The 14,324-nt window shown below is 44.8% G+C and overlaps 1 protein-coding gene across 1 annotated transcript; it reads left to right on the forward strand.

The window, feature by feature from the left end:
* The first annotated feature begins 1,591 nt into the window (after positions 1-1,591).
* Positions 1,592-11,762, forward strand: BTN1A1 (butyrophilin subfamily 1 member A1). Its single transcript, XM_054490585.1, has 8 exons — positions 1,592-1,647; positions 2,516-2,650; positions 2,875-3,222; positions 6,258-6,539; positions 8,018-8,167; positions 9,286-9,306; positions 9,397-9,423; positions 9,837-11,762. Exons 2-8 carry the CDS (start codon positions 2,572-2,574, stop codon positions 10,508-10,510), a joined length of 1,581 nt encoding a protein of 526 aa, XP_054346560.1. The 5' UTR covers positions 1,592-1,647; positions 2,516-2,571; the 3' UTR covers positions 10,511-11,762.
* Positions 11,763-14,324: the final 2,562 nt, after the last annotated feature.

A 14,324-nucleotide genomic window follows, 5' to 3' on the forward strand; every position in this document is an offset into this window, starting at 1 on the left:
CTAGAATGTATTAAATGTCTAATTAACACATAAAAAACTCCAGCCTCACTATCATATAAAGGCAGAATAAATAATAATTTAATTAACTTGACTCATCCCAATAGTAAGGATGTGAAATAATAACTTCTCAGTGCTAGCAGGGATTAGGTGAGGGCACTTCCATTGAGGATGTGATGGGTTCAACATTTCAGGAAGGGACTGTAGACATATGCTGATACCAGGTCGGGCATGGTGGCTCACACCTGTAATCCCAGCACTTTGGGAGACCAAGGCAAGCAGATCACTGGAGGTCAGGAGTTCGAGACCAGCCTGGCCAACATGGTGAAACCCTGTCTCCACTAAAATACAAAAATTAGCTGTGCATGGTAGCACGTGCCTGTAATCTCAGCTACTCAGGAGGCTGAGGCAAGAGGAGAATCCCTTGAACCCTGGAGGCAGAGGTTGCAGTGAGCCGAGATTACGCCACTGCACTCCAGCCTAGGCGACAGAGTGAGATTCCGTCTCAAAAAAAAAAAAAAAAAAGAAAAGAAAAGAAATATGCTTATACCATTTGATCTGATGACTCTATTTCTGGAAATTTATTAAACAGCTTATCAGGACATTATCCAATTTGTAAATAAAGACTTATATATAAAGTGTATTATTTACAATAGGAAAAAAATCCCAAATGTCCCACAACCATGGCAATTATACAACTATTAACAATATTTTGAGTTACACAAAAAGTCTAATTGACTGCTTTTATGATATACATAAGCATAATATAAATCTTGGAAGGAAATATGCCAAAATGTGAATTGAGGGTATCGTTAGTAGATTAAGTGTGACCTCCATTTTATAAAAATATTTTTCTGCATTTTTAAATTTTTTAATAACAATGAGAGGTAGGTTTGTAAATTAAGGATTGTAGGCCTCATGATGAGTTGCTTCAAGAGAAACAATTGTCAGGAGGCAACTTTGGGGCCCTGTAAACAGAATTACACTTTATGAGCTGGCATATTCACAGCCTACCCTTAAGACTGGCCTTTAATGGAGTTGTGCCAACGGACACAGCACCTAAGGTGGACGGATGCTCCAATAACGAAGACGGCTATAGCCAGAGGCTACTGCTACCTTGGCCTCTGGGCTTTCATTTTTCAACCTGAAGAAATAATAATAGAATAACAATTTATCCTCCGCTGAGTTCCTACTATGTGCTAAGCACTTTACCTGCTTAATCTCACTTAATCCTCCCAACACCTCTACAAGAAAGGTATGATCAATATTATTACCATTTTAGAGATCAAAGAACTGAGGCTTGGAAAGAGGAAATAACTGGCTGAAGCCATCACCTCTCATTTGTGTGTTTCCTTGCCTCTCTTCTTTTTTTTCTCTTTTCTGCCTTTCATTTGGTCCAGCTCATCAACGCATATCTTGATTTCTGAGCTGAAGACCACAAGTCCAGTTTTCCATCTCTCTGAAAAACTTTTCTTGTCCCTTTTTTTTTTTCTCAAAGTGAATATACCAGGCCACCTGGAGGCAGGCTTTCCCGAGAGCACCTCCCCCTTCCTTTTCCTGCTGGCTTTTAACTTTTGCCCTGGGGGCCACAGCCAGCTTTCTCACTTGGTAGCAGTGGCCTCTTGTGCCTTTTTCTCCAAGATCACCCAGGTCAGTATGTGTGGTTACTCTCGGCTCCCTGAGGGAATGAGCAGCCAGGAGGGCATAGCATACTTCTCTCCCTCCAGCTCCTTTCTCCTTGGTCCTAGGCCCTCTACTCTTCAAGCCCTTTTGCTTGCTTCAGCTCCTGCTTCTTGCTCCATCTCCTCCCATCTTTTCTCTCTTCTCCAATTCATTTCCTTGGACTCCATTTCTGCCTTTATACCCTTATCTTTATTATCATTGCCAAAAGCAAATACCAAATTCTTGTATTTGAAAAAAGACTTTGGCCCAGCACGGTGGCTCACGCCTGTAATCCCAGCACTTTGGGAGGCCAAGGCGAGTGGATCATGAGGTCAGGAGTTCGAGGCCAGCCTGGCCAACGTGGTGAAACTCCGTCTCTACTGAAAATACAAAAAATAGCCAGGCATGGTGGTGCGTGCCTGTAGTCCCAGCTACTCCGGAGGCTGAGGCAGAAGAATCGCTTGAACCCAGGAGGCTGAGGTTGCATTGAGCCGAGATCATGCCACTGCACTCCAAGCTGGGCAACAGAGCAAGACTCTGTCTCAAAATAAATAAATAAATAAAAAGGAGACTTTTTTTTTAGTGCAGTGATTCCAAGATTTGTTCATCGATATGCAACCAACTAATGAGTGTTATGCCTCACAGTTCCCTTCTCCTAAGTTTTAGAGTTAGAGTAGTGGGTGGGAAGGTGATAACCACAGTGTAAACTAAAAATCCATACTGGGGATGGAGGCTGAGAGGAGGTTTCAGGGGCAAATGACCAGAACACTTGCTGCTGGAAAGAACTGTAGAGAGGACTTTGGAAAGCGGAGGGTTGACAGAACCGGTAGTTGTCTCCTGTCCATTCATCTCCTAGGCTGAAGCTCCTGAGGGACTCACATCAGTTATCTTGCTGCTCCAGAAGGGTGGGAGATGGCAGTTTTCCCAAGCTCCAGTCTCCCCAGATGTCTGCTCACCCTCATTCTCCTCCAGCTGCCCAAACTGGATTCAGGTAAGTCTCTCTCTCTCTCTGGGCTGCATAGTTGAACTATATCAATAAATGTAAAATAAACAATCCCACTTGGCTCTCCCTGGAGACCTCCACTGGATCCAGACAAACTCAGCTGTCAAAGGAGTAAGAGAGCGCGGGGCACTGCGCTTTGGCGGGAATCTGGTCGGTGTCTGTCCGTAGTTCCCATCTCCACATCCCGTCTGATCCCGCTCGTTTTTCGGCAGCTCCCTTTGACGTGATTGGACCCCCGGAGCCCATCCTGGCCGTTGTGGGTGAGGACGCCGAGCTGCCCTGTCGCCTGTCCCCGAACGCGAGCGCCGAGCACCTGGAGCTGCGCTGGTTCCGAAAGAAGGTTTCGCCGGCCGTGCTGGTGCACAGGGACGGGCGCGAGCAGGAAGCCGAGCAGATGCCCGAGTACCGCGGGCGGGCGACGCTGGTCCAGGACGGCATCGCCAAGGGGCGCGTGGCCTTGAGGATCCGTGGCGTCAGAGTCTCTGACGACGGGGAGTACACGTGCTTTTTCAGGGAGGATGGAAGCTACGAAGAAGCCCTGGTGCATCTGAAGGTGGCTGGTGAGTAGACGGGTTTTGACTTTCTTCGACGACTCCCCTGCTGTATACACTTTCGTATGGATCAGTTACTTTGGAAACCATCAGATTCATTCTCAAAATCTCTTTTAGGTTGATGTCGCCGGAGAGGGACGACTATCTGGGCGGGAGGCGAGGGGGGTAAAAGAATTTACCAAGACAGTTGTAAAGAAAGGCAGATTTACTTTTAAAAGTATGAAAATACTTTGCGAGGAGGCAAAAGGCAGGATCAGCAAAAGAGAAGCTGACTGCCAGGAAACAAAGGCTTGCTGGAGAATTTGTAGAATAGTTTTTATGCTGTCTGTTGAAGAGGGCTTTGTGCAGTATCTATAAGGCAAAGGTTGCAGTGAGCTAACTTGCAGGTGTTTGGTGGTAGTTGGACACAGGAAGGACGACTGTGAGTTATTTGCACAGGAGGGCTGTGTACTGGACCATGAAGAAAGGCAGACTTGTAGCTTATCTGCCTTATCTCTTTGCTTTCCCCTGATTAGGACTCCACAGCTAGAAGGTACTGAAGGTCCTACAGCAGGAAATCAGTGAGAAAGGGTTTTGAGTTGAACATGGAGAGAACAGTGCAATGTCTTTATTGTAGAACTTTATTTCAATTATCTCCAGCCCTTTTTCAATAATAGGGTAAGCATTTCTTCATGAAATAATTAAATACATGTAAGAGTTATATAACATTCTTTTATACAAGTACACCATAATTTACTTCATGGAGTCCCTGAATTGTACATTTAAATTGTATTTCTCACCATTACACATCTTATGGCTATGGTGAGCATACCACACACTTTAAGGCTGGCTTATGGATTAGTTTCTAAAGACTGACATCCTAAGATTAGAGAGCATGGCCGTTTGTCACATTCCTGATTCATATAGAAAAGATTCTGTTCTTGTTCCCTTTTTTGCTTCAAGCCAGAATTCAAAGGGAAACAATAAAGAAAATAATAAGCTTTGAGGAGGAAAGTACGCATTGAGGTCTGACTTTCTCAATTCCTAGTGAATGACATCAAGCAAATCTCTTTCTGATTTTTACTGTAAAACTGAGGATGTTTTTATCTAAGATTATTTTTTAAGAATAAAATAGTCTGGGACCAGTGGCCAACTCCCATAATCTCAGCGCTTTGGGAAGCAGAGGCAGGAGGATCTCTTGAGCCAAGAAATTCAAGGTTACAGTGAGCTGATGGTTGCCACTGCACTGCAGCGTGGACAATAGAGTGTGCTGTCAAAAAAAAAAAAAAAATGGTGGGGTGTGGTGTCTCACGCCTGTAATCCCAGCATTTTGGGAGGCCAAGGCGGGTGGATCACTTTTGATCAGGATATTCAAGACCAGCCTGGCCAACATGGCAAAACCCCATCTCTACTAAAAATACGGAAAGAAATTAGCTGGGTCATACCTGTAATCCCAGCTACTCAAGGAAAATCGCTTGAACCTGGGAGGCAGAGGTTGCAGTGAGCTGAGACTGCACCACTGCACTCCAGCCTGGGCAACAGAGTGAGACTCGTCTCAAACGAAAAAAAAAAAAAAAAAAAAAAAAAGAATAAAATAAAATTAGACAATATATGAGAAATGACCTCGCCAATTCTAAAAACATTATAGACTTATTAGATACTATACTGTGCCTTAAACTGATCTAAAACATATAATATACAAACATATTGCCTTTCACATATATATCATATAGGCATATGTTATCTAAATCTATATGCATATATTATATATATCTATATACATAGATATATATTCAAGTAAACATAAAGTTTGAAAAATACTTGGGTGAAATGTGGGTCCCTGCTTCACAACAGGGTCCCCCAGTTGCAGTATCATGTATAATTCAAATTTTGACATTTTGTTTTTAGGGAAGAAGTATCTTAAAGGTTGATTATAAAAACCTAGAGATTTGATAGCATAAAATGTGTTACCTTTTATGAGTGGCAGACACCCTTAAGAATCTGCTGAAAGTGGCAGCTCCTTCCATGAAAAGAATATACATTCTTGTATATACACACATTCTTGGAATGTGGATTTTAACCAGTGGTTGTGGAAATGTGTTTAAGAGCTCTTTTATGCAGCTCAGTGTTTTTCTGTACCATGTGGAATTAGAGAAAAAAGTAGGCTAAACACACAAGAAAAGCAGCTTTATGTTTATATATAACAGGCCACAATTATGTGAGGGAATATGAAGTTGAGACCATTTAAGAAAATTTCTGAATCAACATCATAGATAAAGAAAGCTTAAATTGTCAACTATAATCTCAAGCCAAAGAATCGCCAATCCTCTACTCAAGGATATTCCTCTGTTCATCCTTAAATACCCAGTCCTAGTTCTCCTCCTCCCCACCAAAGCCTTCTCATAATGCTCTCAACCACAGAGCTATCGGCCAGCTCTGAGGCTCTCAGCCTAGACCACTAACCCACCTCTGAGTTATTGGTCTTAGTGTTCCTGCTGGCTGGACAAGCACCCCCAAGTCTGCCCACCAAACTGCTGCAAACATTTCAAAGTCTTGATCCCAACAAGGCATCCCTCTCTGATAAGGTATATGAAATTCCTTTTATTGGTACTTCAATTTCCTTTAAAAAAAAAAAAAACTTTTTTAGAAACAGCATTTCACTCTGTCACCCAGGCTGGAGTGCAGTGGTGCCATCACAGCTCACTGCAGCCTTGAACTGCTGAACTCAAGCAATCCTCCAACCTCAGCCTCCCAAGTAGCTAGGAGTACAGGCAAGAACCACCATACCCAAAGAGATGGGGTCTCATTGTGTTGCCTAGGCTGGTCTTGATCTCCTGGACTCAAGTAATCTTGCCTCAGCCTCCCAAAGTGCTGACATTACAGCTATAAACCACTGTGCCTGGCCCTCAGTTTCCTTGTGTATTGAAATATGGAGATGAGTTCTTCCCACTACTAGTCCACTTGTGCCTTTCTGTCTCTCTCTTTCTCAAACTATGTAGCTCTATGGTTATAAGGCTCCCAAAAGGGGTCCACTAAAACATTAAGTCTAGATTCTCTCTCCACAGCTCTGGGCTCTGACCCTCACATCAGTATGCAAGTTCAAGAGAATGGAGAAATCCGGCTGGAGTGCACCTCAGTGGGATGGTACCCAGAGCCCCAGGTGCAGTGGAGAACTTCCAAGGGAGAGAAGTTTCCATCTACATCAGAGTCCAGGAATCCTGATGAAGAAGGTTTGTTCACTGTGGCTGCTTCAGTGATCATCAGAGACACTTCTGCGAAAAATGTGTCCTGCTACATCCAGAATCTCCTTCTTGGCCAGGAGAAGGAAGTAGAAATATCCATACCAGGTTAGTGGAACCAATGCTGCTGGATTCCTATGTTGACACAGCTTCAAAGCCATACCACCTGGGACAACTGCCCAGATGTGACCTCATGGCAGAGTTGTCTACTTTCCCCACCTAAGCTCTTGTCCAGTGACTTAAGGGAACCCCACCAACTTTATTAGAAGAGTTAAGATACTGAAGACGTAAACCTACCTTGATCTCAAATAAATTTCAGATTATTTATCTATTTATTTTTTGAGACAGTGTCTCACTCTGTTGCCCAGACTGGAGTGCAGCAGCAGAATGATCTCAGCTCACTGCAAGCTCCGCTTCCCAGGTTCAAGTGATTCTCCTGCCTCAGCCTCCAGAATAGCTGGGATGACAAGTGCACACCACCGTGCCCAACTAATTTTGTGTATTTTAAGCAAAGGCAGGATTTCACCATGTTCCCCAGGCTGGTCTTGAACTTCTGGCCTCAAGCAATCCACCTGCCTTGGCCTCTCAAAGTGCTGGGATTATAGGTGTGAGCCATCACACCCAATGAAATTCCAGATTTTCCATTTTAGGAGATCTAAGTGAGATAGAGAAGCTTTGTCCCTGGAGGCCTTCCTGATCCAGAGCCTTCTCTCCTCAAGTAAACAAAAAGACTAAGTAGGCCAGGCGCGGTGGCTCACGCCTGTAATCCCAGCACTTTCGGAGGCCGAGACAGGCAGATCACAAGGTCAGGAGATCGAGACCATACTGGCTAACATGGTGAAACCCCGCCTCTACTAAAAATACAAAAAAATTAGCCAGGCATGGTGGCGGGTGCCTGTAGTCCCAGCTACTTGGGAGGCTGAGGCAGGAGAATGGCGTGAACCCAGGAGGCGGAGTTTGCAGTGAGCTGAGATCACGCCACTGCACTCCAGCCTGGGTGACAGAGCGAGACTCCATCTCAAAAAAAAAAAAAAAAAAAAAAGACTAAGTTATTTTTCTACTTTTGCCATTTCCACCCATACTCACTTCTCCCTCCCATCCCATGCTAAGGCTCTGTCTAGGTTTCCAGGGTCCTCAGGGAAGCAAATCCTCTCATTATTCCCCAGATACTGTCTCTGGTTCAGGCAGAAACCTTTCCTTATTCTTTTGTCAATGAGTCCCATTCTGTTACATACAGAGGCACATTTCCCCTTCCTTATTTACCTCCTTCATCCTCTTGGCTCCCATTCTGCACTGATAGTTAAGGAAGAATTTCCATAATGACATGAATTGGTCCATTATATTTATTATTTCACAGGTCCTGTCCCAAAATTACTCTTCATTTCTCTCTTTCTCTGCTGACTCCTGCTTGAAGTCCATTTTTTTCTGAGAAGTTTAGAGTGGCATTGGAGTGAGTATTTTTTTGCTATATGAGGGACGAGAGTGGTCCAGGTCATCACCTCTTCTACCCTCCTTTGGAATCTGGAGAAAAGCTGGACTTGCTCAGAATTTCTCAACTAATGTCCTTCTTGGGGATTTTGTTTTAGCTTCCTCCCTCCCAAGGCTGACTCCCTGGATAGTGGCTGTGGCTGTCATCATGATGGTTCTAGGACTTCTCACCATTGGGTCCATATTTTTCACTTGGAGAGTATACAACGAAAGATCCAGAGAGAGGAGGAATGAGTTCAGCTCTAAAGGTAAACCATAAAATCCACAAGGGCTACGTGTCAGGAGTGCTTCAGAGGCAGGCTGGATCCAAGTCCTTTAGAATGACTTCTTTTAGGATGACAGGTAGATATTTGAGGCCGGGCATGGTGGCTCACGCCTGTAATCCCAGCAGTTTGGGAGGCCGAGGTAGGTGGATCAACTGAGGTCAGGAGTTCGAGATCAGCCTGGCCAACATGGCAAAACTCCATCTCGACTAAAAATACAAAAATTAGCCAGACTTGGTGGTGGGTGCCTGTAATCCCAGCTACTCGGAAGGCTGAGGCAGGAGAATTGCTTGAACCCAGGAGGCGGAGGTTGCAGTAAGCCAAGATCATGCCATTGTACTCTAGCCTGAGCGACAGAGTAAGACTCCATCTCAAAAAAAGAAGATACTTGATTCTAGAATTCTGAAAATTGGAAGAAATCATAAGGTTCCTGAAGTCATAGATGCCAATATGAAGAAGCACAGAGGATTGGGGCATAGGCAGAGTCTAATCAAGATATCAGGGCTGATATTTACTCACTACCCACCCTCAGACCCTACTCCCACTTTTAACTCAATTACCCAGTACCAATCTTATTATTAAAAATCTGAGGCCGAGCACAGTGGCTCATGCCTGTAATCTTAGCACTTTGGGAGGCCGAGGTGGGTGGAACACATGAGGTCAGGAGTTCAAGACCAGACTGGACAACATGGTGAAACCCCATCTCTACTAAAAATACAAAATTTAGCCAGGGTTGTGGCCCACACCTGTAGTCCCATCTACTCAGGAGGCTGAGGCAGGAGAATTGCTTGAACCTGGGAGGTGGAGGTTACAGTGAGCTGAGATTGCACCACTGCACTCCAGACTGGGCAACAGAATGAGATTCTATATTTAAAAAAAAAAAAATCTGATCCCAAGTCAGTTCCAATATGTAGGAACTTCCTGCATCTTTCTTCGAAAACAAAGCAAAACAAAATCTTTGTTCTTGATTAATTGGCAATGCTTCAATATTCAAGTAGTCATGAATTAAACAGTTCCTCCTTTGTGTGTTTCCCACACGAGTTTTGTCCCCTCCTTTACGTCCACTATAGAAAGCCATTGAGGTATTTTTGTTTGTTTTCCAGAGAGACTCCTGGAAGAACTCAGTAAGTTCTGTCTTCTTGTTATTTCACCCACAGAGTTTTCTCTCTCTTATTATATAACCTGTCAATGACTATCTTTCTCTTTTGTTGCAGAATGGAAAAAGGCTACATTGCATGCAGGTCAGTGGCTCTGAACTTCTCTAGGGCTCTGAGGCTCTATCCCCTAGGAATTCAAAGTGCTATGATACTTGGAAATGAAAACACTAACACTTTAGTGATGAGGACAGGAAGGGAAACGGTGATGACAGATGACCTCAACAGTTTCTGTGAGGCACATAGAGAACCCTCGGAAGATGGCACTTCCAGCAGAGTCCCATTAGGCCCTAGGCACAGTCAGCTCTTACATCACCCTCTGGCTGCTGGTAAGGGGGGATCCTGTGGTGAATGGAGACCCCTGAGCAGGCCAAACATCCCCCCACCTCCAGAAGACCTGTCAACTCCTACAACAGTGTTCTGTTTCTTAGGAGAAGGAAAGACAGTCCTGCAACCTGTAATATTCACTGATGTCAGACCTGCTGTTTCTTTCTCTCCAGTTGATGTGACTCTGGACCCAGACACAGCTCATCCCCACCTCTTTCTTTATGAGGATTCAAAATCTGTTCGACTGGAAGATTCACGTCAGAAACTGCCTGAGAAACCAGAGAGATTTGACTCCTGGCCCTGTGTGTTGGGCCGTGAGACCTTCACCTCAGGAAGGCATTACTGGGAGGTGGAGGTGGGAGACAGGACTGACTGGGCAATCGGCGTGTGTAGGGAGAATGTGATGAAGAAAGGATTCGACCCCATGACTCCTGAGAATGGGTTCTGGGCTGTAGAGTTGTATGGAAATGGGTACTGGGCCCTCACTCCTCTCCGGACCCCTCTCCCATTGGCAGGGCCCCCACGCCGGGTTGGGATTTTCCTAGACTATGAATCAGGAGACATCTCCTTCTACAACATGAATGATGGATCTGATATCTATACTTTCTCCAATGTCTCTTTCTCTGGCCCCCTCCGGCCCTTCTTTTGCCTATGGTCCAGCGGTAAAAAGCCCCTGACCATCTGCCCAATTGCTGATGGGCCTGAGGAGGTCACAGTCATTGCTAATGCCCAGGACCTTTCTAAGGAGATCCCATTGTCCCCCATGGGGGAGGACTCTGCCCCTAGGGATGCAGACACTCTCCATTCTAAGCTAATCCCTACCCAACCCAGCCAAGGGGCACCTTAAGGAATATCCCAGCTCATCTGTTTTCCTTTCCTCTAACCCCTCTCCTCCATAGTCTTCTGAGGCTTCACCTGCCAGCTTTATCCAGCCTGTTTCTTCCTGTTGGGTGGCAATTAATTAATCCTGTGAAGGTTGCATTGCTGCTGCTAGACAGGGTGGGGATTGCACCTTCCGAATCTGTTTCTGTACCAATATTTGGGGGATGGAGGGGTGACTCAAACTGCTTCTAGTGTTCTCCTAATCCCTTAAGACTAGAACCTATAGGAAACTACTTGGAGCAAACTCAAAGGACAGATTAGGGATCAAGATCGGGTCAGGTTAGCATGGAGTTGTGGTTGAAATATCTTGGTATCCAGAATAAGGGTATGTGGAAAAACAGGCTTTAGGCAAGTGGAAAATTCAAAATGTGCTGCGAAAGGACAATCTCAGGCTGAAATCCCATAAAGGAACTTGGAGGGAACTTGATGGAGGGAAGTGAGATGAATCCAGGCACATGATGAACACTTGGCTCATCCATAGAGTTTTCACAGCCTATATCTCAAATTTTCTAAGCCATGTCCTATAGGACAGAGGAGACTGGCCCCACTTCTATGGGTGCTGAGCTGTGGAAAAGGGGGAGCAGAGAGGAACTGAGATGAGCAGGGATGAAGGGTCTGACAGAAAGTGTGATAGAGGAGAGAATTTTTGACAAAACTCAAAAGTTGTTTGCACAGCTGTCCTTTGTACCCTGTTCCTTTCTCTGTGCCCTCCTGTTTCTCCCTTGCCTGGAAGTCATTCCACCCTCAATTTGTTAACTCCACAAGTTTCCAGTTGTCCTCTTCTTTTTGTTATAGCATCTCTCTATTTCAAAGATGTTCCTAGAAATCATCCTTCAGTGATATCACCACTTGCTCAGTCACCATCTCAACCTTATGTCACCTCAGCCCTCATCTCAATGCCCAAACCCCTTACACACACCTTCAGTTAGCTTCAACTGCCTCCATTTCCCCACTGTGCACCTTTCACTGTTTCCCTACCCAGCTTTCCTACATGCTGCCTCTCCTCGGGGTCCCCTGAATGCTGCATTATTGTGTTCAGCACAGCTGGACTGATTGCACCTGTGTATTTGCCCCTGAGCACTTTCCTTTACACATGTGGCTTGTCTTGCCAATGGACTCCAGGCTTACACCTTCTGTTTCCATCGTATTCTCCAGTTTCCAGGATAGACATTGCTCATCGTCTTTACCTAATAAATAAGTTTGTCTGTTTGCTGAAAACAGCCTCTTAACCTTTCTTTTTTTATATCAACTGAAACAAAATAAAACATAGGGAAAGAAACCTGCATGGGAATGCAGCTGTCTAAAGCTTTGCCATTGTATGTGGTCTAAGACCCATCCCTAGGCCTGATGGCAGTGGGCTCACCAGGGCAGGTGCACATGGGGGCTGATGCCTCATGAGGGAACAACTACTTACCAAGGGTCTTCAAGCAGGAATACAGAATCTCAACTAAGGAACAATTTTTTATTAGTCCATCCTCATATTTCTGTAAAGAAATACCTGAGACTGGGTAATTTATAAAGATAAGAAGTTTAGGCCAGGCACAGTGGCTCATGCCTGTAATCCCAGCACTTTGGGAGGCCGAGGTGGGTGGATCACGAGGTCAGGAGTTTGAGACCAGCTTGACAAACATGGTGAAACCCCGTCTCTACTAAAAACACAAAAATTAGCCAGGTGTGGTGGCAGGCACCCGTAATCCCAGCAGCTCAGAAGGCTGAGGCAGGAGAATCACTTGAACCCGGGAGGCAGAGGTTGCAGTGAGCTGAGATCGCGCCACTGCACTCCAGCCTGGGTGACAGAGCAAGACTCCATTTCAAAAAAAGAAAAAAAAGATAAGAAGTTTAATTGGCTTATAGTTCTGTAGGCATGACAGCTTCTGCTCAGCTTCCGGGAGGCCTCAGAAAATTTACAATCATGGCAGAAGGCGAAGGGGAAGCAGGCACGTTTTACATGGCCGTAGCAGAAGGAAGACAGCAGCAGGGACGGGGGAGGAGAGAGGGGGGAGCGGGGGATGTGCTACACAGTTTTAAACAATCAGATCTCATAATTAGTCACTCATTCACTATCACAAAAATAGCATTGGCCAGGCATGGTGGCTCACGCCTGTAATCCCAACACTTTAGGAGGCCGAGGCAGGCAGATCACCTGAGGTCAGGAGTTCAAGACCAGCCTGACTAACATGGTGAAACCCCGTCTCTACTAAAAACACCAAAAAAATTAGCCGGGCTTGGTGGCACATGCCTGTAGTCCCAGCTACTTGGGAGGCTGAGGCAGGAGAATCGGTTGAACCTGGGAGGCAGAGGTTGCAGTGAGCTGAGATCATGCCACTCACTTCACTCCAGCCTAGGCGACAGAGAGAGACTCGGTCTCCAAAAAAAAATAGCACTGAGGGGATGGTGCTAAACCATTCGTGAGAAACCGCCCCCGTGATCTAATTACCTCCCAACAGGCTGCACCTCCAACATTAGGGATTACAATTGAACATGGGATTTGGGTGGGGACTCAGATCCAAACTATATCAAATAATATCCAAAGATCACCCACCTCATTTTTTTTCTTTTAATTACAAGGCCTTAACATTAAAGATTTCCCAAATATTTCCTCCTCTTGGAAAAGTACTGTTAATTTAAAGAGATGGCTTCACTTACCTATACCATTGACCAGGTTACCTTTACAGTAGTAGAAATGGAGTCACCACCCAAACAGGGGCAGAGGGTAGGTAGCCATTGGCACTCTGGCCTTTTGGATAGCTGAACACACGGGGGTTTCTGGAGGGCAGTGTGTGCACAGAGAAAGCTTTGGAGCTGCATGCCCCTTCCCACACACCTTGCCCTGTACATATTTTCCATCTGGCTGTTCATCTGTATACTTTGTAATATCCTTTATAATAAATCAGTAAACATGTATTTGCAGGATAGGTTGGATAAAATCAAGAGTAAAGTCTATTGAAGGAAGGAGAAGGCTTAGTAGCATCAGTCCCTGGATTTAAAAGGGATGTTTGAACGAAACTGGGATTCCAAGAAGAGGAAAGAGAAGACTAAAAAAGGAGCTAAAAGAAATTGCTCGATCTATTTATAATACATTATGATGTATTATGAAAGTAAATACCACTCTAATACTTTCAGAATACATTATAATCCTCCCTGCACTTACTTGCTTAAATCCAGCATCTATTTCTGCAATATTAAAATCCTCCAAAGCATTCTATTTGTTTTAGGAGCAAGTAGGCAGTGGAGAAGCTGTGAGCCTGCATTGCATTCTAGTGTGGCCACAGAGAAGAGGACTCTCAAGTTGAAGAATGGATGGTATCAGCCAGAAAGAGGACAATGGGCTTGTTTCTGGAGCTGAGGGGAGAGAAAAGGGGGTCAAATGGGAATTCGCTTGGGGTTATGCATTACATTCAAGTGTGTATTTAGATACAAGCCTTTACCTCAACACCTTCCTTACCCCCATTCTGAATAGATCTCATGCCAAAGTAAAAATAAAACCAATTCATAATCATTCTATTAAAAATAATAAATATTTAAGAACCTCAGGCAGTTGCTTTACTGATTTAATGTGTAATGTATATCTTAAAATGTATCTTTAAACCTCACCCAGAACAGATGGACTGCCACAGAAATCCCCCTCTGAGAGTAGGGAAAAAGAACAGTCACAGATTATAATCAGCTCTATGACTCCTCTTTCCTTTTTCCCCATGACCTTCCAGGAAAATGGTCACTGGGCACAGTACTGAGCTTGTAGTAGATTCTTAGGAGGTACCATGTCCTTCCTTTTTCCC

The sequence above is a fragment of the Pongo pygmaeus genome, chromosome 5 (genome assembly GCF_028885625.2).
Source record: "Pongo pygmaeus isolate AG05252 chromosome 5, NHGRI_mPonPyg2-v2.0_pri, whole genome shotgun sequence".
In the NCBI taxonomy this organism is placed as follows: domain Eukaryota; kingdom Metazoa; phylum Chordata; class Mammalia; order Primates; family Hominidae; genus Pongo; species Pongo pygmaeus.

What these genes read in the sequence shown, in the direction of transcription:
- BTN1A1 (XM_054490585.1), top strand. Translation starts at nt 2,572, where the DNA reads ATGGCAGTTTTCCCAAGCTCCAGTCTCCCCAGATGTCTGCTCACCCTC. An exon ending in GCTGCCCAAACTGGATTCAG is followed by an intron (nt 2,651 to 2,874) that starts GTAAGTCTCTCT and finishes GTTTTTCGGCAG; the next exon opens with CTCCCTTTGACGTGATTGGA. An exon ending in GGTGCATCTGAAGGTGGCTG is followed by an intron (nt 3,223 to 6,257) that starts GTGAGTAGACGG and finishes CTCTCTCCACAG; the next exon opens with CTCTGGGCTCTGACCCTCAC.